The 21,114-nt window shown below is 43.4% G+C and overlaps 2 protein-coding genes across 6 annotated transcripts in view; one reads left to right on the top strand and one right to left on the bottom strand.

Annotated features, from left to right (window-relative positions):
- Positions 1 to 21,114, bottom strand: part of LOC100122542 (neo-calmodulin) — a 113,773-nt gene that overhangs the window by 28,443 nt on the left and 64,216 nt on the right. For 3 of the 5 annotated variants that reach the window (XM_031927772.2, XM_016984476.2, XM_031927770.2), the window contains exon 3: positions 16,903 to 16,944. The exons of the other annotated variants lie outside the window; for them this stretch is intronic. In XM_031927772.2, the coding sequence (XP_031783632.1) occupies positions 16,903 to 16,944 (42 nt within the window). The remainder of the gene's footprint in view (positions 1 to 16,902; positions 16,945 to 21,114) is intronic. 5 annotated transcript variants of the gene reach the window in all.
- LOC100118789 (troponin C) lies at positions 903 to 6,575 on the top strand. Its single transcript, XM_001607757.4, has 5 exons — positions 903 to 1,030; positions 1,427 to 1,445; positions 1,658 to 1,801; positions 4,350 to 4,598; positions 6,422 to 6,575. Exons 1-5 carry the CDS (start codon positions 1,028 to 1,030, stop codon positions 6,448 to 6,450), a joined length of 444 nt encoding a protein of 147 aa, XP_001607807.1. The 5' UTR covers positions 903 to 1,027; the 3' UTR covers positions 6,451 to 6,575.

Here is a 21,114-nt window from a genome sequence, read left to right as displayed (position 1 = left end):
GTATAGAGCACAGTGAAAAGGTAGGGAATTTTTCGTTCCGAGAAAAATGCGGAGACGCCGAAGACGACGACGATGATGATTATGATGATGGCGATGTCGACTAAGATGACGAGCGGCATGGAAAACAGCAGTATCACAGTCTGGAAGCGTTTTGAAATAGCCGTCAGTTCACTCCCCACCTTTTCTCTCTTTCTTTACACCGCAGCTGAGAAGAGAGAGGCCGAGCCGCGAGAAGAGTGGAGGGGAAAGCTCGAGCCACCTGAATTCTTTCGCGCAACGCTGGATTCTCGTGTAAAGCTATACGAGCTTGCAAGCTCTAGATGTTATAGCGGCGCAGGAATTTTCGGAAAATGCTTACTTTTAGCAGACCGCTTGCGCAAACGCGATATAGTCTAGAGAGAAAAAAGCCTGACCTCGGTTGACTCTGAGATTCTTGAAATTTTGAGAACTGCTTTCGCGATACGAAATGGACGAACTAATGCCTCATTCGAGCGGATCGAATACGGCTCGACTACATAGCGGAACAGAGTAACATTCTTCTGGAATTTGTCACTCCTACAAAAATACAGCGTCGCTCCATAAAAATAACTCATTCAACCATAACGATCTAGCTCCAAACTACGCAGTATCGCGCTCATCGCATGAAATCTCCAAAAATATCCCTTAAAACAATCTCTCACTCTCGAACGATCGTCGGCTGATTCGCTTCGACCTCTCAAAAAAATCGGGCAAAATCAACGATTAGTTCACGAAGTTTTCGCGGAGAACGACAGCATTATAGCCGGCGCCCGAAGCGCGTGTGGGTATAGGGGCGTTCCCGCGTTAAATATTCTCTCTCTCTCTCTCTCTCTCCCTCTCTCTCTTTCTCTCTCTTTCTTTCTCGCAGCGGCTGGAGATTATAAAAGTTATCCCCGTCAACGAGCGGCGCGTTAGTATAGCCGAAGAAACGCATCGCTGCCGGGGAAAGAGAGAAAGAGAAAGAGAGCGAGGAACTTTGGAAAGCCTAGCAGCAACCGAGTGAAAAACGATGGTTAGTGCGCGCGTGTTTACGTTTTCGCGAGTACAGTGTGATTTAGTGTTTATTGGATCTTGAAAGAGAGGAGGGGCGAGGGGGATGAGGTATTAGGTAGTTTTGTAATAAAATTCAAAGTGACTTAGGCCATTAGAGAGCGCCTCGAGAGCAGGATTTTTATGAGCTGTTTAATGTGTGTACAATATAGCGCGGGAAGCGTGCGGACTTTTTCGAACGGGCTTATCACTGTTATTTACGGGTTGCCGCATTTTTTTTTATTGCTTTGCGTTTAATGGTTTTTACGTGACTTTCGAACCGTATGATCTTTTTAGAGATATTTACGAGAGAAATCGTTTAGAAATTTCAAACTATCGTTGTATACATTTTAAAAGTTTATGCAAATTTGTGTTTCAGGATGAGGAACAGGTGCAGAGTGAGTAACAGATTTTCCCATCAGAAACTAATAAGCACTTATAATAACTTCCATATTCGAATTCATTCAAATCACGTTGGAAAGTAGAGTAACCTGATTAAAATGCTAATCTTACATAACACGCGGAAAAAAAATGTCAATTTCGAGTAACATTCGTTCCGTCCCAATCATTAGCAATCATTAAACCTGACACTTTCCTCTTGCTCAATCAGTGCTCAGGCGAGCTTTCTCGATGTTCGACTCAACCAAGTCGGGCAAAATCGAGAAGGAGAAGGTGCGCACCATCCTGAACACCCTTGGACACACGTTCGACGACCACGAGCTGGACATTATGCTGAAAGCCGAGGACGACGAAGGTAAGCTCTATAACCACGTGTCAGTTATACTCGCCTCCATTGTGCCAGCGATTCTTTTTTCAAATCCGCTCGAGAGCATTGAGAATTTTCCCTCTTCTATATCGAGCCTCTCGCTTTTCGCCGGACTCTTTCTTCGATAGCCCTTAAGAAATTTTATACGACAATGCTCTTTCTCTCCGAGCGGGAATATTTATCTAGAGCCCGGAGGCTAAAGAAGTATCTGATAGCGAGGCTCGATCTTCTGTGCGCGCGAGCCTCCTTTTAAAGGGAACAAAAGCTCGGAGTTTTATGCGCAAGCTGAGTCGTATATAACACGTCCCGCGCGCGATATGATGTATCCTTTCTCGCTGATTCTGTATCGACGACACACACACACTGCTAAGGCACGAGGGCCTTTGCCAGAAAGTAGAGATTTGGGTCGGCAAACTCTTGAGCCTCTTTCAGCGCGTCTGAAATGCTGGCTTTTGCAAAAATATTTTTGCGAGCGTGGTTCGCTGCAGTAATAAGAAATTTGACGAGGTTTTTGATTACGAGCATTCGATGAATCTATTCTCCTGTTCGGGATTAACATTTTTAATATCGAAATTTAATATATTTAATGTGCTTGGGATGATTTTTTCCGATCTAATAATTGCTGCATTAAGTGCGATGAAGATTCACACGCGGATTGGGAACTTCGTATTTTAATCAAAAACTTGAAAAGCGCGACGGCAACCCATTTAATCCCTCTTGCGAAAAAAATGTGTTCCGCTTCCTTTACTCCAAACTTCTGATCTCATTATTCTTATTAAATTCCTTTATCCGTGTAACAGCAATCTCCGAACTCTTTGATAACAATTCTGCGACTTGTTCGTTGATTAAATCAAAAAATGTCAGTTTATCAAAGTCGCCTTTCAATGCGAAAGCTACGAAACAATAACGAGCGCATTTCCCCATATCGAACTTCCTCCAACCTCCTATTTCACGAACAGAAAAAAAAAGAAAAAGAAAACAATAACGCTAACGCTTATAGCAACCGCACGACGAGCAGCAAAGCCGTTAAGGGAGACAACAGAGCAGCGCAGTTCTCCTCGCTGCTGCTGTCTCTGAAAATAAAAGCCCTCTAAAACACACGCGCGCGCGCGGCCGTGGCGGTGATCGTTCGCGACTGATTCGCAAAACGACGCGAGGAAATGACTCGGACGTAATCCGACTGGCTGCCGCTACTTTACTTTTCCGACATTAAATAAACGCACTGCTATGGTATTTGCGCGGCGACTATTCCCTAGTACCAGAGTTGCTCGCGAGCTTTTACGCCGTGTATATCACCTCGACTCGACTTGCCGTGTACACGCTCGTTGTAAATAAATACGAGAGAATTCTGATGCAAATTTCACGCTCCATTTCGAGCTTTAAAGTTTTCGTCCGTTGCTAAAGGTGCTTATTTACTGCTGATTGCGAGCCGAACTTTCAGACGTTCTCGATTGCTTGCTCGAGTTTACGTTTGAAAAGTTATGAGCATATCTGTACTGAAACGCGGATCGAATAAAGCCAAATCCGCGCTTAAGGTCGTAACTTAAATTTCCAGACAGTTTTAATCTTAGATTTCATCAGATCCTTTTATACGCGAACGTACGACGTAGAGACCAGTGACATTTTAACAAGGTGGATTTCAAGAACACTTCTTCTATATACGAGTAGCGCGCCATTCTTCGCAAACAGTAGATTCACTCGAGAAAACGAAGGACGGCAGCCGTACCGATAACGCATAAAAGCTCGGATCCCCGAGAAATTCAAAGATTGAATTTTATTACCCGTCTCTCGGAGCCTCTTTCATTCTTCGCCAGGCATAGCTTGCGCGGCTCACGTGTCGGTGCATTTTCTACGGCGATCCACGTCTTCTCGCAGAAACAATGGGCTGGATCGATCGGCGCGCGCTCTTTTGTCTTCATAAAGCTCGCGCAGCGAGTGGCATCACATACTCTGTGTGTGAATAACGATATCTCATACCGCGCGGGTTTTCGCTCGCTGTGTGTTACGCAGCGCGACGAGTCGACGCCACTGGCTGATCCGACTTTAATCTTCGGAGTCGAGTTAATCTCTGGGAAGCTGTGACGCTGTCTGCCGATTTTCGAAATCAACGGATAATTCGTTGGTATTTACGCGTTTTGTTCGGGGGATACGGTTGGTCTGGATTTTTCCAGTGTCATGTTAATTTATCAACGTTAATAGTTGAATTTGGAGGGAGGTTGATGCTGAACACATTGTAGCTTGACTAAGCGGAAGAACCGCGTGATTATATTAGAAATTTTGGTGATTAAGATTGATTTATGTTCGAAGGGTCTAAGACTACCTGATTCTTTAATTTACTAGCCTTTGTGTAACGAAGTCTGTTACGAAATAGTAAATGTCGTAAATCTGTTTTATAACGAAAATTCGTCGAGCACTTGTCAAACAAAGTTCGCGATTTATTCGTCTCTCTTTTTAAACAGCGATTCATCCACTGGTGCTTTTTTATAAATAAACAAGAGGCTCGAATTCAAATAATAAAAAAACATGTGTTTCACAGGTACGGGAGTCCTGAACTTCGACTCGTTCTACCGAGTTGCCTGCCACTTCCAGGAGGAAGACGACGAAGCTCTGCAAAAGGAGCTTAAAGAGGCCTTCCGCCTGTACGATAAGGAAGAGAAGGGCTACATCCCAACAAGTTCCCTTCGCGAAATCCTCCACGCTCTGGACGACCAGATCACGCCCGATCAGATGGACGGCATGATTGCGGAAATCGACACGGACGGATCCGGCACCGTTGACTTCGATGGTAATATTTATTTTTGAACGAGGACATGATTTTTCAGATATAGGTATTGCTCGAAATAGAAATTTTTCACCGAAAATGTGGAAACAAATGACGAAAAAAAAGGCTTCAGTGAAGGTGTGAAATCCACTTCAGTGGCAGTTTTTTACGCAATTAATACACACAACACTAGCGAGCTCCACTCGGTTGGTGCGCGGGTAGCAAAAAAAGGTACGAGAGAGAAAAGAAAAGTAACGCGAAATTCCACGTCGCTATTCGTCACTTCTTCTTGCTTATTTTCCTAGCCGCGGCGCAACAAAAGAGCTCCGGCTGCATTACGGGTTTCAAGAATTTTTTTTAATTGCGACGAGCTCGCCGCGACCCCATACTAACCTCGTTTCTTCGAGCCCGCACACGTTCTCTGGGATGAATTAAATGCGCCTGGATATTCATAAAAGAGAGCGAAAGATGCGACGGAGTAAAAAGACGCGAATGAGAGAAATGACGGGTGTAGGTGTACGTATTTATGGGGCGAAAAATATATTTAATTAAACGTCCCAGCCGTATATGCCGGGCCGGCCTTTTGTATCGGCGCCTAACGTCATTTTCCATCGAAAGCCGAGGGCTACAGGAAATCCTCGAGTTCCCGCGCCTTAATATCATCCTTCAAAGCTCTCTTTTGAAAAACTCGCCCGGCGAACAAGGCGACTCGAGGCTGGAAGGCTGGAGAAAGAGAGGGAGAGAGGGAGGGAGAGAGAGAGAGAGAGAGAGAGAGAGAGAGAGAGAGAGAGAGAGAGAGAGAGAAAAGCGAGTAGCTGGCGGGTATTTGGCTTGACCCATTTGCTCATCCTCTTACCGGTCTCTGCCCGAGCTTCGGAGTGTCTATACGTATACTCAACGTCGACGAGGCAAAGGGAAGAGGGAGAGGGCGCGGAACGAAGCTGGAGAGAGAATCGAGAGCAAGGGTTCGATCGCGATAGTTTGTAGACTAAATAAATTTGTAATCGCAGAGAAAAGAGCGGCCAGTTTGAGAGGAGCTTACCGAGAGTTCTGTCTTTATGACTAAATTTGCGTGTATTATTGAAGAGCCTTTAGAAAAGTTCATTTTTAAGACTCGTCAGACTTCTTCGTGCTCTCAATGGGCTCTCTCTTGTATTCACGAGATAATGCCGTAGTCTTGCGTTGAAAGTAATTAATTCTGTCTGAACGTCGTGCAATTGTTTTTATTCATTGAATAATAACCGTATAATTCCTATAATTAGGTTGATGAAGAGTTTTTCAGCGATCAAGGTAAAATATGATGAATTTGAATTGTTTAGTTGGAGATATTTTCGATATAATATGCTCGAAATGTTCGTTAATGGGTTCGTTAAAAGCGCACTGTCGAAATCAAGTAATTTACCCGTCAGAGTGGAAATAAATGTAAAATAGCTGCTTTCAAATAGGTCGAGTGCTAATTCAAATTAATGCTATACTCGATGACGCAACTGCAATTACGAACTATCCATTTACAATAATGAAAAAAAAAATGTATTTTTGACTTCAATGATTTCCCATAAAAAAATGACCGATTAAAGTATCGAAAAGCATTAACATTTATAGAGAACGATAATGACAATGCCCCTGCATTGAAATCGAGGATCAAACCAACAATCCCAGAAATAAATTGGCGTCACAGCTAGCGGATGAATGCTAAATTCCGGCTTTATGAATAATTCTGCTTTTCACGTATCACGTGCACATTCTCGCGTACCAGTTTAAAAAAAATTAAATATTTAAAAGATAAAATTTTGTAGTACAATACGCTGCACCTGAATTACATACGTGGCTTTTAATTTCTGTTACAGAGTTCATGGAAATGATGACTGGTGACTAAAAGTTTCCACCCGATAACTTTTCAGAAGCTATATAAATGTACATTATTATATATTTTATTATTTATTTGTTAATCATAAGTAAAGAAGCATACAACTTTTGTCTAATAAACACGTTTTAAAAGTTCTACGTCCTTATTTCTCCAACCGTGACCCACTGCCGTAATTTTTAAAAAATATTTATGAATTAATGTCCAAGCAGAAATCCTCTTCGGTTCTCGATGGAAAAATCAGCTCAAAACTGTTGTACAGCGAGTATCGAATTTGCGTAATTCACGTCAGAATCAATCACTCTCTCGCGATACTCTCCCTCGCGCCGAATCGAATTTAAACTTGCGACGCGCTTAAACGCTATAAACAGGACTTTCGCTATTCTCTCGGGCTTTTTGCTGTAGACTCGAGAAGCATCGTAAACAAAAAGCCAAAGAAGCCGCACATCAGCAGAACTTTTATATCTAATCACACTTAGTAGAGAATTTTCAACGACCCGAGGATCGATTGCATAGGACTCTCCCGTTCGCTCCTGTGGCTGATTCCTCGAGTGATCCTTTACACTGCCAATTACGCGCTGTGTTCGTCACTTTGGTGGGGTCTGACGCAAAAATCGCTTTAACTTATCCTCGCGTCCTCCTCGACGAGTATAGGTAGCACGTAAATCCTGCACAAGGTCAGGCGCGCATAGCTTCGAGAACTTGCGTTTAAATATTCATCGGGTGCGCGGTCGCATGTGTGTGTGGCTGTGTGTATGCGTTGCCGGGAGTGCTGAAGAGAGAGCGGTAAGGCGGGAGACTGAGAGAAAGCCGGAAATGCCGGCGGCGATGGTAATGATGGAAGCGAGGAACCGTGAAGGGCTTTATTGAATCGAGCGCCTTCGATTCGCTCGGCTCTATGAATACGCTTAGTTATTGCGTTCGCTGGATTAGCTGCGTGCTAGTGTGTGCCTTTGTCGTGGATGAATTTTGGAATTTCGGAAACTCGATACAAAGCTCGACGACGTTAAACTTCTTTTTAACTCGATGAAAATAGTTTGTGAAGTTAAATCTGGAAGCGATAGTTGACAACGAAATCTACTTAATCGTTTAAATATTACTTGCAAAGTTTACAATTTCCCGGGAGTTTGCGTAGTACTCATCGTCGCGAGTTTATCAGAGTCGGTAAAAACCTATGACTGATATTCGCAGACTAGGAAAATTAGATTTTGAAATTGGAATCCTTCCTCGTACATTACCGGAAACTCGACACTCGACACAGGCTCTCCTAATTCAATAAATAAATTCCCTGACTCCGAGCGTCTAACTCTTCCGCTCTCGCGGCGCCAAAAACTACGAGCAACCCATACCCGTAAATCAAGCCGAGCTTGCGTGCAGACTTGCGAGTGTGCAGCTATTCAGCGCCGAAGTAAGAGATGATAATTTACATGCGAACTGCTTACAACAATCGCGACTAGTTTATAACTAGTTCAAAATCAGCAACAAACTATAGAACAACTAGTTAATATTACTCAGCAAACGTCAATAAGCACTGACCCATATTCAACAATTTCATTAAAACGAAAAGTTAAGTAATCTCAGAAAAAGCGCGCAAGGCTTACTACCTGCCCTCTACACGCGCGTTCCTTCCAACCTCTTTCTAATCTCCTTCCCTCCCTTTCGTCCCTCCGACCCAGCGGACGAGCCTTTCCAGTTTACGATCCTAGCAGGTTATCGTAAATCAGTCGAGATTATCGATCACGTATGCGCTGCACCCCTTTCTCTCTTTCTCGGACGCTCGCGTTAGTCCACCGGCCTATCGCTCGGTGACATCTGCGCGTCGTTTCGATTATACGTTTATGGTGTTCCTTTTCCAGGCCTGAGTATACAGTATGCTCTCTCTCTCTCTATCTCTCTCTTTGAATTATTGATGACTCGGAACTACGTTTGGCTGTTGAATAATAATACATCGGCGCATGAGTCGTTAAATGCTTGATAGTCACGGATTATCTAAATTTGAAATCATGGAAGTGAGAAGATCGCTTACTGTGGACCAGCGCGGAAATTGCGTTTGTGAGAAGTTTAAGGTCGGAAATTAAAATTATTTTTTACTCGACACGTGATGAGTTGCGCTTGATTACGGATGCTGATAGAAACTTATTGTTTTCGTCGCGAGATAAAGCAATAAACAATATTTCGCGTTAAGTAGAAAAGTCCAAAAGTATTCAGACAAGTGCAAGCCCAAACTTATAAAAGTGTTAATTAGCTTCAGATCGATAATCGATCACCGCACCCCATCAAGCGCGACCAATTACCTCGCAGTCTAGTCTCGATTTTCAATACGCCTCTGCGCTAAAATCCATCCCGCTTAACAAGATACGTCCGAACCGATAACGCACGCTGCCCTCGCAATCGATAATTTCCCGTGCTCCCTCAGCTCGTCGACTCGTCGCCTTCGCCATCGAAATAAATAATTCGGCGTTTCATCCCAGTTCCCCGTCCTTATATAACGAGAAGCACCTGCACCTGTTCGTCCAGAATACATCTTTTCGCTCACCGCGTCGTTCCTCAAAGTAATGAACTGCAAACTTGACGTCTCGAGACGCGGCGCATGTGGAACTTTATACACCTGCTAGTGGCGATACAGTCGCCAACGAGGTGAAATTTCACTGAGCCAAGGGCGTCGGTATATTGCGGCGAATATCGCTCGGGACTGTAATGATCAGAGGAGCTTGCAGTGGCCGCGCGCGTACGTGCAGTAGCGCAAGCCGCGCGGTTAACGTATACATATATATATATATATATATATATATATATATATATATATATATATATATATATATATATATATATATATAAATAAGCGGAGTTTGCGGTCGGAGCTTTAATCTCCCCTTGAGCAGCTTTATCCTATCCTCTTGGCTCAGAGGGGGAGAGGGAGTTCGAGGGTAGGAGCGACGTATCTAACCGGGAAACGATCTATGGCCGGGGCGCAAACTGTCCGGTATATCGTCCTCTCTCCCAGCATTATTGTTCCTCGCTCTGTCTCCGTCGCCGCGCGTCGGGAATTGCAGCCGGCGTCTTATACTGCTTGCTCGAGTCGAGTCGTTTTTCGGCTTTAGCGCGGCAAGCTGCTTACTTCCGGGACGACGTGTGGATTATTTTTATTATGTGGGTGTATGGTTATAGGGAAAAGTGAAAATTTTCTCTTTACCAACTTTATCTCGAATGGAGAAAATGATAGAAGGGTGGGTGTAAAAGCCTCTTAGAGTACGAACGTGAAATATTCAATAGTTCGCTCGTGCGTACAGACCAGAGGTTCAACGTATAGCCTAAACGGTATTTCATCTTCTCAGCTTCCCTTCCATATCTCTATTTCCGAACTCACGTAGACCAAGCCAACTCCGCGGAGAGCGAAGTAGCAATTGCACGTTTAAGCAGTTCGCAGTTTGCCTTCTCTCTATCGCAATAATCCCGCACTGCAGCGCTACGCTGTTTTGCATCCCGTACACGCCGATAATCCCGAGCCGACTACTCTTCTCCTCTCGTTCTCTCTATAGTTGTGCCTCGAGAGCCGGAACTGGCACGAACGAAAAAAGTGGGTCGTTATTTGTTGCGAGTTTTGAGTGTCGTGTGTACATATACCTACATTTGCGGTATATATCCATAAGCTTGCAGTTGTGTGCGCATTTCGCTCGCGGCGAATACTCGGTAAAGGTGCTTGTGCGCGAGAGGGCTGATGGGATTAGCCGATTGCGTATTAGGAGTTCGCGTGTTGCACGATATAATATGTCGAGGTGCCAGGAATGAAATAATGCAAAATGAGGGCTCTGAGGTTGATTCGAGTGATTTGTTATTTTTTTTCTGCACGATTTGCTGAAGATAGCATCTTGCGAGAAGGCTCAAGACGAATAATAATTATATTATGCACGAGAAGTTTTAATTTTTAGTTTGTTTCTGCAAATTGTGAATTTCCTCTGTGCGAGCACGGCAGAATAAGCTGTTGAATATGCGGAAACTGTATTGCTCGTTATCTGAGGCGACCCGGAGATTTTTGAAATGGGGTAATATGAACAGGCGTCCGTGAGGCACGCGATGTATGTGCTTTTTTTTCTTTTTGGATTTGTTTTACTTGATGGTTATGACGATGTTATTAGTACGAATGAAATGAATAAAAACGTCAAATTTGAAATAAAGATTGTCCGCGGTTTAAACGTCTTTTAAATAATAACGATTGTTCAAATACCGACTAAGCTTCATTTAAATTATGGGATGATCTTTGAATAAATCTCTTGGAAACCCATATAAAGCCGTGAATATGGCAAGATGTAGATCCCTCCGGACTCCTTTGGTTCATGAACATTGCCTTTGGATTACACAAAGATGGGTCATAACGCTTAATATTTGCAATTGTAATAATTTATTTTTCTAGTTTCAATAATTCTGTTCTATAGTCATTTTTTAAATTACATAATTATTCAAATTTATAAAATTCTATCTTGTATGCAAATCAAGTATTAACATACGTGCTACTTTTTTCAAAGTATCTCATTAATTAAAAACTGCTGGTGATTAAAAAATAAGGAAGTACCTTTACGTGTTTAACGTAGGTTGCATGAAAAAATAATTATCATCATCTAAAAGCTCAGCTTATCATTTTCCCTACTTTTCATTTAAAACTTACAAAGTCAGTATTTCCCCAGATTGTTTGAATCCCTATATATTACCCTTCCATATATATTTGCCCTGATTTTCTTTATTTTGTTTCTCCTTAACGTTTTCTATGATTTACTCATATCTTCTCGATTCGAGTGAAGTTGTATCTGATCGATCCTTAAAAATTTACTTCAACTTGAGACATTCGCTAAAACGATTCGATTAATCTTGGTAGTATGGGAAGCGAAGAGATTTTTTTTTCAAATAGAAGTCTTTTATACTGGTCTTTTCCTAATGCTGAAACTTTCCGGCTCTCCAGCCTCTGACTATCGAGAATATGTGGCGCATAGGCTTTTCTTCTATGGTAAATAGACTTCCCTCATCACTACCTATGCCTACGGTGCATATAATATAGTGCTGTGCCACCAATGCCAAAATTATACTATATTTGTTGAGATGTTTGAGCCGCTCATACTATAACTGCTCGAGTCTACTGTTATTGGAATTTGAAATTCCCTAGTGAAAAGCCAAATGCAAAAAAAGCACCAGAACTCAACTGAGATCGGTATTTGGGGTCATTAATATTTCGCGACAGCACTCCCTGAAAACAGTTTCCCACTTACAATGGCAAGCTCGCCAGCTAGCGCGTGTCGCGATAATGTTCCATTCACAGTCCCTTACGTGAAAGCGATTACGAAAGGGTATCGCGTTACCCTTTTGTGCAGCTCGTAGTAGAAGCTCTAAGTTTTTCCAAGTGAAAATTTAGTATTCGGGTGATGGAAGAAAGTTACTGTTCTCGCAGGGTCGGTAAAATATAATGCTTCATGAAACTGAATTTTTGATCTTACGCCTTAACTTTTTACTTCCCCTGTGCACGAGACTTTAAAATATTCACTTTGCGACTCGTAAAAATATCGAAAAAAACCACTCTATTCGGTAACCGCATATGTAAAAAAGAATTACCTATGTATAGAAGGAAGTTCACAGCGTCAATACGTGGGGTTATAACACAGTCCTCAAAGACAGAAGACAAATTCACTCTTCCCTGTCAATCTCGAGAATCAAGCAGAAGAGATCGAGCCAAGGAAACTCGATCAGGGATAGAATCTCAGCAGCACGACGTGCCGCTGTGCACAGGCGAATAGCGAAAAGACACAGCCAGCGGAGACTAAGAGAAAATGCAAGTGTCACGGGACTCGACGTGTATAGTTAGGGGTCGGACTCCCCAGCTGTGTCGAGGTGGAGGTCGATCGATGCCCCAGCAGGTGGAGTCGCGCTAGCGCGTGGCCATTATACCGCCAACGACCAAGACGATGATGACGAGGCAGCCGGCCCAGTTAATTATTAATCTCTCACGGCAGTCGCACCTCGCAGTGTGCGATCGGCCTTGCCACCTGTGAGCCTGTGTCTCGGTGCAGTGACACGCTTCGCGCTGAAAAACCCATTCGTCGCGCTCTACATTTCTTCCGCTGGGAATTGCAGTCTTGCGATTAAGGACGCGATTCTGATGTGTATACTTGTAGAACAAAGGCGGATTTGGATATGAAGTATGATTCATTTCTCTCTCGTCGTCTCGATACATCGCGTTCGATCGGTATATACCAGAATTTCTCACCGATGCGGGGAATATTTAATAGCGATTCATCGCGCGTTATATTCATTGCCGCGCGCGATAAGCCGGCGTTGTTGAACTTTGTTTTTGAACATAGAAAAACTTTTGATTAAAATAGTTTTCGAGCGTTAGGGTACGCCCGATTACTAAAGTTTGCTTTAAAAATTTATAAAAAGACGAGGGGTTTTAAAAATTGCTACTTCGCGAAACGCACCGCTGCCGTGTGTATAGGTGTGCCGCGCTTTTGATGAACTTTGTGTTGAATAATGCATGTGCGAAAGTGTATTTTTGTTATCATCAGATATTCAGTCAACGAAACACCGCGATTGGAAAAGTATATGGTAAGTTTACTGCACGCTCGCTATATAAAGTGAAATGAAGGATACCCCAGGGGACGTAGAAGATTTCTACTGCAGGCTCGACTAGCCGAGATAATCTGGAATGCTCCAGAGAGCCATTTGGAAATTCAAAACTTGGCAAGCGTGTAACGGTTGAAAAAGTCGAAATTCTCGAACCCAGTTCCTATAGAATCTGATGTATGTGGTACTTCGAAATTTGGGAAGACCCATGAATTACCTCAAAAGTTTGTTAAAGCTCCGTAAAGATCTTACCTATGTAGAGTGCATCCAACGACATCGCAAACTAAAAGCAATCAATTTCCATCTAGAATTTATTGCATGATCCAGCGTTCATGTTGCAAAATTGCGGTTTTCACTTTCCGAGCTTATACGAAGCGTCGAATTAAATTTAACGATGTAACGAGCCATTTCAGGTAATATACATTATCAGGTTCTCCGAGTGTGATATATGCTTTACCGTCGCAACTTATGCAGTAAAGAATATCCGCCCGCGAGGGTATATAAGGACCCTCGAACCTCCAGCCTAGCTCAGTTGGTTCTAGGGCTCCGATCTGGGAGAGGAGCTCCCTCTTGCTGATGATCAATCTGGGGTATGACGTCATCAAGGGTATACAAGGAACCTCGAACACGCAGATCAGCTCATTTGGCCGTAAGCTTCCAAGTTGGGAACCCGATATTATTTCAAACAGAATAAATTCAACTTCGTTAATTCAATCCCCAAACTAGCTATACAACAGGCTGCAGCTTTCTCCTGGCGGATTTCTAGCCTACGACGATAAATCCGCCGTGAAATTTTTCATCCAGTGGCAACTAGGACAGGCCAGTAGCGGCTGGTGCATTCAACCCCCAGTCCTTCTCTGCTCTCACTCTATTAACGTCACGCTTTCAATTCATTCTCACGCTTCGAATTTCCTCTTTCTCTTTCTCCTTCGGTTCGTAAAATAGCCTCCGAGGCAATCATGTCGCTGGGCGATACCCGGACGTGCTTTTTGGTAATTTATTCTTTTCCTCTATCTCGCAGGATATCTCTCTCTCTCTCTCTCCTGTTTTCGTCCTTGCGGGAAAAGAGCAGCGTGTGTGTCGTGTCTCGTCGAGTCACTTCAGGTAGAGATAGGTTGTCGGGCTTGGAATAATTGCGCTGAGATTGCGAGAAATCAGCTGATGAGCCATCAATTTCGGTCGAGAGAAATGGGTCGAGGAACGTCGGTGACGATTGCGGTGTGTTCGAGCTTGGACTTTCTTCGCTCATTAGGGGAATATTCTTTCGTGACTCGGTCTATTTCCAGCGAACTCGAGTTTCGGAATCGTGTTTCATTGTGCGATGCTCGATTACGTTCTTGGAAGTCGTCTTCCTTTGTGCGAAGACAACGGTGTCGTATGGCCATTGCAGGGCGCTTACTACTTGCTGGACTACATCGCATCTTATTCATAGAGAAGGTATCAAATTTGCATGAAGAATGAACCGAATTAAGGAAGTTCAACAGAATTACAATGCAAGCAGACTTAAAACCGGAAGGAAGAGTTTTTATTCCACTTTCTGCGAATCCAGCATTAAAAAAGGCCGTATCTTCTTCTCAATTTTTCCCAGAGATAACAGGGGTACGGCCTTTTAAACTCCCTGTTTTCGGCTCTAAATACTGAACCAGTAGCTCATAGCCGCAACGCTTTAACCAACATCGTCGAGATAAATCCAGCGTCTCGCAGTGGCCAGCGACGCATCTTTATAATTCAGCCCAAAACCAGCGAGCGATCCTAGACCAGTGCAACGGCACGTGGACATTTTTTCAGCACACATACGCGCCGCCAAGCTAAGCTTGCAATTTTAATAGCTTCAAAGCAGCTCCGACTGCGCTCCTTAAATGGCTTTCGCCGTAAGCCGGGGCCGAGGAAGAGAGGGAGGTATCGTTCCATTTCGCGGCGCGACTCAAAAGACGCCCGCCTGAAAGATGCACGCCGCGCCCAGCTAAGATGTATTCCCCGAGCGCGCTCAGGGGGCTTTCGAACTCGCGGCTTCAGCTTCGTTTCTATACCTTCGCGGCAGATCCCCTCAGGGAGGTCAAATTGAAAAAGCAACGACTCTGGCTTGAGTCTTTATGGGTCGGGAATGAGATGCCGCTGTCCGAGTTGATTGGATTAAGGCGCGTTGCATTCGTTGCGGCTGTCTAAGGTTTTTACCGAGTTGACTGCAAGTGCAGCGAAGTGAAATAGGAAGTTGAATTAATACTGCAAAACTTGGTTTGCGTCATGTGATGGTTTATTCAAACGCCGCTAAACATAGAAATCGCTATTTGGATATTCTATTCTTTGCCCACATAAAAATTGCTTACGCTTGCGCGCATCTCTTGAGCTTGGCACTCCTCAAAATTCACACACTCGCACATGCGAAACTCGTCTCACTCGGCATACGTGCGCGCACACTTTCTCGTCGCAAGTGTAGGAGAAAAAAATGCGAAGCTCGGAGAGGGAAAAGAGAGAAACGAGTCAGAAGTGGAGGAGAGAAAAGACGCAGAAGAAAATCTATTTAGTACAGTAGGCTAACGAGTAAATTAGTGAGACGCTACTTGTGCACAACATCGTTAGCGCCGTATTCTTTTTAATTTTTAGAGTGCTGCCTTATTTCTCTCTAATAAGTAACATTATCTTGAATGAGAGACCGAGTTTCAAAGCATACATGTCCGCAAAAAATGTTATACCTGAATTTAATTCATTAACGAGCTTGCCTGGCACGAGAGTCGACTTCCCCTTTCACTTTATACCTACAGTGAAAATAAGCTCACCGAGTATCGCGCACAAGCGCAAAAAGCCGCGTTCCATTTCTGTCCAAGTAATATAGCGAAATCGAAAAAATCGTATTAATTAAATCCTAATCTTTTTACGTAAGTGACGCGTGAAATTGGAGCAGTCGCCTATCACCTAACTCGGCAATTATTATACACGTGAAGTAAGAGAGTGTGAGAGAAGGTGAAGACAAAGTGCAAGACGCACACGCGCACTAACTAATCGCATGCAATCACCTCACTACGTTACGTGTCGCACTAAGGCAAATGCGAAAAGCCAGCCTGCGCTGATGTAGACACGTAAGTGCGAATGCCTGTGTGAGCTGTAAGTGTATTGGAAGAAAAGGGTGAAGAGAAACGCAACAGCGTCAGTATAGGCCGTTTGACGCGAGTGCGTGTCTCCGGCGCATGCCTCATTCATCATTTCCGATAAAGTGTGCAGTATAACATGGCTCTAGCGTGCATGCACTCGTGTCGTGTTTTTGCCTCTCTCTCTCCTTCATCGCTAACCAGCAAGATGTTCTCGTTTTGCGCCCTATGCGCAGTGTGAGCTTTTGCAAGTACACGAGCACCGGCATCGGCTTTATCGCCAACTGCTGTAATTTTGCGCGATGACCGCGCACGGTGTAGGTATATCGACGATAAGGATCTTGTATACGCGCGCGGCTTTTTAGAGCGCGTAACGGGAGAAATATTACGAGGCGCGAGAAGTGCATGTTGGGTGATGTTTTGGAGTTTGTTGCGCTACGTTGTTTATCTTGATTAATCTCTGTTATTCAATAGAGGTCAGCTTGTACAAGTGAGCTTTGTTACAGAGCTTTCAAGTTACTTTTTAAATTCGACGAACGCAGAGACATGTATTTGTAAGTTAGGTATAATCTATAAGCTTAATAAAAATGCAAATATCTATATGTGAGAGTGAGTATACAAGATGTGGACTAATGAAAATCTGCAATCTAAGGGTCAATCTAGAATGTCTTGCTTGCTAAAGTGTTGTGTCTAGCTAATGGGGTTTCTAAAGGTATCTCCTTCTAGCCGCTAGTGTTTATAGGATTATACTGTCAATCTTTTTGTAATATACCTGGCTCAGGCTTCTAAAGCTACTTGTACTGGCGCTGCGGGCCTGCAAACACAAGTACAGTATGGTTCAGCACCACGCACAAAACTGTATAGGTATAGAGCTAATATTGTGACTACGAAAAAAATGCAGAAAATAAAACTCAAAAAAGTATAGTATACATAATAGAGAAACATACAGAAATAGAAATAGATCAAGACAGTATAGAGTATAATTTATATTGCACATATTTTGTATTTATATTGGTTCAATATATAGAGAGTATATAACATAGGGAGCATAGTAGCAAATATATAGACAGTATAAAAGATCGTGAGGGGGAGAAAGATAGAAAAGTCGTATATAGATATATAAATGGTGCACAGCGTGTGACAAAATTTATAACTCAGACGTATAATGCATGTACACGCAGGTTATTATAGAGTTGAAGTGGCGCTTACGGAGAACAGGTGTGTTGGTGGAGGCATATACACATACTCGCATTCAAGACGTGGCACAGACACACATCGTGTAAATGCTGTAGACGCGCAACATACACGTAGGCACACATATCTATGCACGGTATATATTCTCTCTTGGCGTATTATATATAGGTATATAAGTATGCGTGTGCTAGCAATTGCCTTAAAGCTTTTGTTATAAAGCTCAGCAAGATATAGTGATTTCGTTAGCCTTGCGAGAGAATTATTTATAAGCTATTAAAAGTTCTCTTTGTTTCTCTAGGCTCTATATACGCGTGTAATCAACTATAGAATAAAAATTGTGTTATGGAAGTATTATGATTGATAAGCTCGGTATAAACCTCAACTAGCCTTAAGAATTTCAAATTATTTTTTAAATCGCTGACTCTGTTGGTTCTTAGAATTTTATGATAAAATTTCCATGACATTGATTAAAGCGTAATTATTAATAAAAATAAAAATCAATAACTGCAAAATTCAGTTTCAAAAGCTTTTGGCCTATTTGTTACAAGGATCTGTATAAGTTAATTGTCGCCACTGTGTTTACAAACGAAAGTATGGTCTCACATTTACGTTTTTACGTTATACACTGCAATTGTCACTTTGCGATAATCGAGCACAGCTCATTTATAGCACAAGTTACAGCAGCAGACGCTGGTAACATCGATATACATCATAAAGAACACACGTACGCCCATGTATACCTGTAGTAAAGTCATAGGTAAGTCATTACGATATGTACTCCGGTGTACGTATACTTATAAGCGCGCCTTGGAAATGCATTTGTATACACTCCGGATACCCCTTTTCACGTTCTTACCATTAACAAATGTAATGCAATTTAATATATAAACAATTAGAAATAATAAAAACCTAATGTAAGTATGACCCGACGTATGCAACACTGAAAAGAAAAACGAATAACATTTTTAAATATAGCTGACCTATGATTATTATGAAACAGTCGTATGAGAGTGACGTAAATATACGGTTAAATTTTTTATTAATAATCGTCTCGCTTCCTCTTTCTTTATTTACAAACTCGCCACGTATATTCGCTTTTGCAAAAATTATCCACCGAAGTTAGGTATCAATTATGGAAAAATGCATCATCGAAACCCCCACAAAATATACAAAACAACTTCTCCGTTTTCGGTCCATAATGGCTATCATAATAATCCGAGTACAAGAATAACGAGCTCATCTGCAAAAAATCATGCTGGGGCCAACCGTAGAGGTAACCAAGTATTCGCGTGTATACTACATCCGCGAAGTAGCGAAGCGCGGGAAAAGCAAGTCTCCCGCCTCCGTCTTCGCTATATTGATTTTTCACTAGCGCCTTAGCTCTCCCTTTATATCTATATACACACGGCGCTGCAGCTTGCAGTCCGTGCGAGAGAACACAATGGCTCTCGGGTATCCTCATTGTACCGGCGGCTACGCGCTCGATTACTTGGCCATTAATCTAACTGAATGTCGATTCGCGACGACGACAAAGCGCGCTCGACAAACTTTTTGCGGCGATACACGCGATATCGACCCTTTCCCTGACGGATCTCTCTTCTATTCTCTTTCTCGGTTTCGCTCCAAGTCCATATATACCAGAGGTGCAGCGGAATTTAGCTATTATAGGAAGGATCCATTATGAGTGAAAGCTTGATTTTCCACGGTTGTGTGTACACTCGAGAAGTCGATAAGTCGGGAGTTTTTGTGCACTGAAGAATTTTTATTGCTGCGATGCTTCTTCTTAGAGTCGTGAGTGGAGAAAAATCTTGCCAGCAGTATGCCAATGAAAGCGATTCAAGATTAATTAAAATTTCGCATTAAAAAAAATAACCGACATCCATCGAGCGATTCCGCATCGAGAGTAATTTATTCTCCATCGCGCGAAGCGTCATATTTTAATTAATCTCGCATGCGCACGACCGTGTTTTTTTTTCTATCCGAGATGAGCAGTTATGACCCACATCCGAATTCGAGTGTGCGAAACGACTTTTTTTCTCTCCCGCAGCGCAGAAGAGTCGCTTCGTGCGCGACAATAGCATTATTCCATGCGCTCCAAACGAAACAAAAGCTCTCCATAGCCAACCCAGATCAGAAAGTCATCGCGTCGTCGCACATATTCTCGAAAAGCTCGGCATACAAAATTTCCAATTTCCACTCCCTGCGCAGCTTTCCTCTCGATGCTCGTCTAAATTCTAATCCTGACGCGCCTGGCGGAAAAACTCGTTAGAAAGCCTCTCTAAGTCGAAACACGCGCCTATTGCCATCATCGTTTCGACGGCGTCTGCGAGTGTTATACGCCCGCGACCTTCGGTGACACATCCAGCTGCGTTTCTATCAGAGACTCCTTAGGATCGTAGAGGATTTCTCGGGAAGTAGATATCTATAGAGCTGATAAGAAGTGGGAGGAAAAGAAGAAGAAGAAGAAGCGGAGGGAAAAGTCGTCGTGCTTTCGGAAGCTTCCCTCTCTCACGGGCGTTTCTCCGCTGCGCGCGCGAATCGATAAAACGACTTTCGCCCGCCTGCAGGACCCGGATTTTCACAACCGAGAAAACGAAGGCGTGTAGCCAGAGCCGCAGGGAAATAACGAATGAGACACACTTTTTACGGATTTGCCCTGACAGAGCCGGCCATTTTCTCTCGCCGCACGGTGCGCTTTTATTCGCCCTTATACCTAGCTATGTGTACATACGGATATCTCGAAAATATTTTAATTCCGTTTACGGGGATGAAAAACACCCTCGCGTTTAATAAAGCTTCGAGAATATAAAGTTGCAAATCGGTTCTCCGCGCACGACTCTACAGACGATCGTTATCGGCGTCGTTCATTTTTTCAGCAATAACGACCGAACAGCAACAAAGCCTAGCCCCGCAGGGCTGAAAATTCCAACACCGTCGTTTATCTCGGCAAGCAGGATGCGACGACTCTTCAGCCATCATCCGATAAAAAAATGCAGGCCGTCGCGCTCGCGTATAAATTTCTCCTTTATCGGATTCGCCCTAACGAAGCCTGTACTCCCCCCAGAAGTAATCCCGCTCGTTAAGATCTCCCCCCAGGCTCTTGATCACTCCAGCTCTATCCGAGCGGCTGTAGTATAATAAGAAGCGTCGAGCAACGAAGCGATGCATATTAGCTTCGACGTCCATTAAACGCCACGCGTTTAAGCCTTTTGCTTCGACGCTCGCGTTATACCGTGAATACACGTATACGTAGACTGAGCGATGCGTTTGATGAAAGGCAGGCATTTCCGCGGTGGCGGACATGGATGCGGAAGATTAAGAGGGAGAGAGCGTCGATAGATTCTGATATGTGTTGCGGGGGAGAGTGAACGGGCCGGAAATTAATCATGCTGCTTTGAGCGTTGAAAGAGCGTCTTCTGATCTCTTTTTCTATTTTGCATACGGTAAATGTGGAAATCGAGAGGCAAAGGTTGAAATTTCATTGCAACACAGCACGTGCAGCAGAAAAATTACACATCTTTTTTGCTTTTATTTCACCTCAGCGGCGACGGCGTACAAAGGCTTCATTAGCGAACGAAGCCCGCGAGCTTTCGCACTATCGACGGATCACGATAAATGACTTGCGGTTCAATTAAAGTTCACAGAGAGAAATCTCGCTCTCGAGATATGCTCCCGAGATAGCTGCAGCCGTAGAAGAGAGGGCAATGAGACGACGCAAGCAGGAGCCTCAAGTTTCATCGAACTATTTGTCTACGAGACTCTCGAATGCCGTAATAGCTTTTAGAAGTTT

This window comes from Nasonia vitripennis, chromosome 3 (assembly GCF_009193385.2).
Source record: "Nasonia vitripennis strain AsymCx chromosome 3, Nvit_psr_1.1, whole genome shotgun sequence".
NCBI classification, from domain to species: domain Eukaryota; kingdom Metazoa; phylum Arthropoda; class Insecta; order Hymenoptera; family Pteromalidae; genus Nasonia; species Nasonia vitripennis.
The sequence above is the reverse complement of the archived record's forward strand: the minus strand, read 5'-3'. Positions and strand labels throughout refer to the sequence as shown.

Coding starts and splice junctions, on each gene's coding strand:
- LOC100118789 (XM_001607757.4), top strand. Junction 1,802..4,349: donor GAAAGCCGAGGACGACGAAG/GTAAGCTCTATA, acceptor TGTGTTTCACAG/GTACGGGAGTCCTGAACTTC. Junction 4,599..6,421: donor CGGCACCGTTGACTTCGATG/GTAATATTTATT, acceptor TTTCTGTTACAG/AGTTCATGGAAATGATGACT.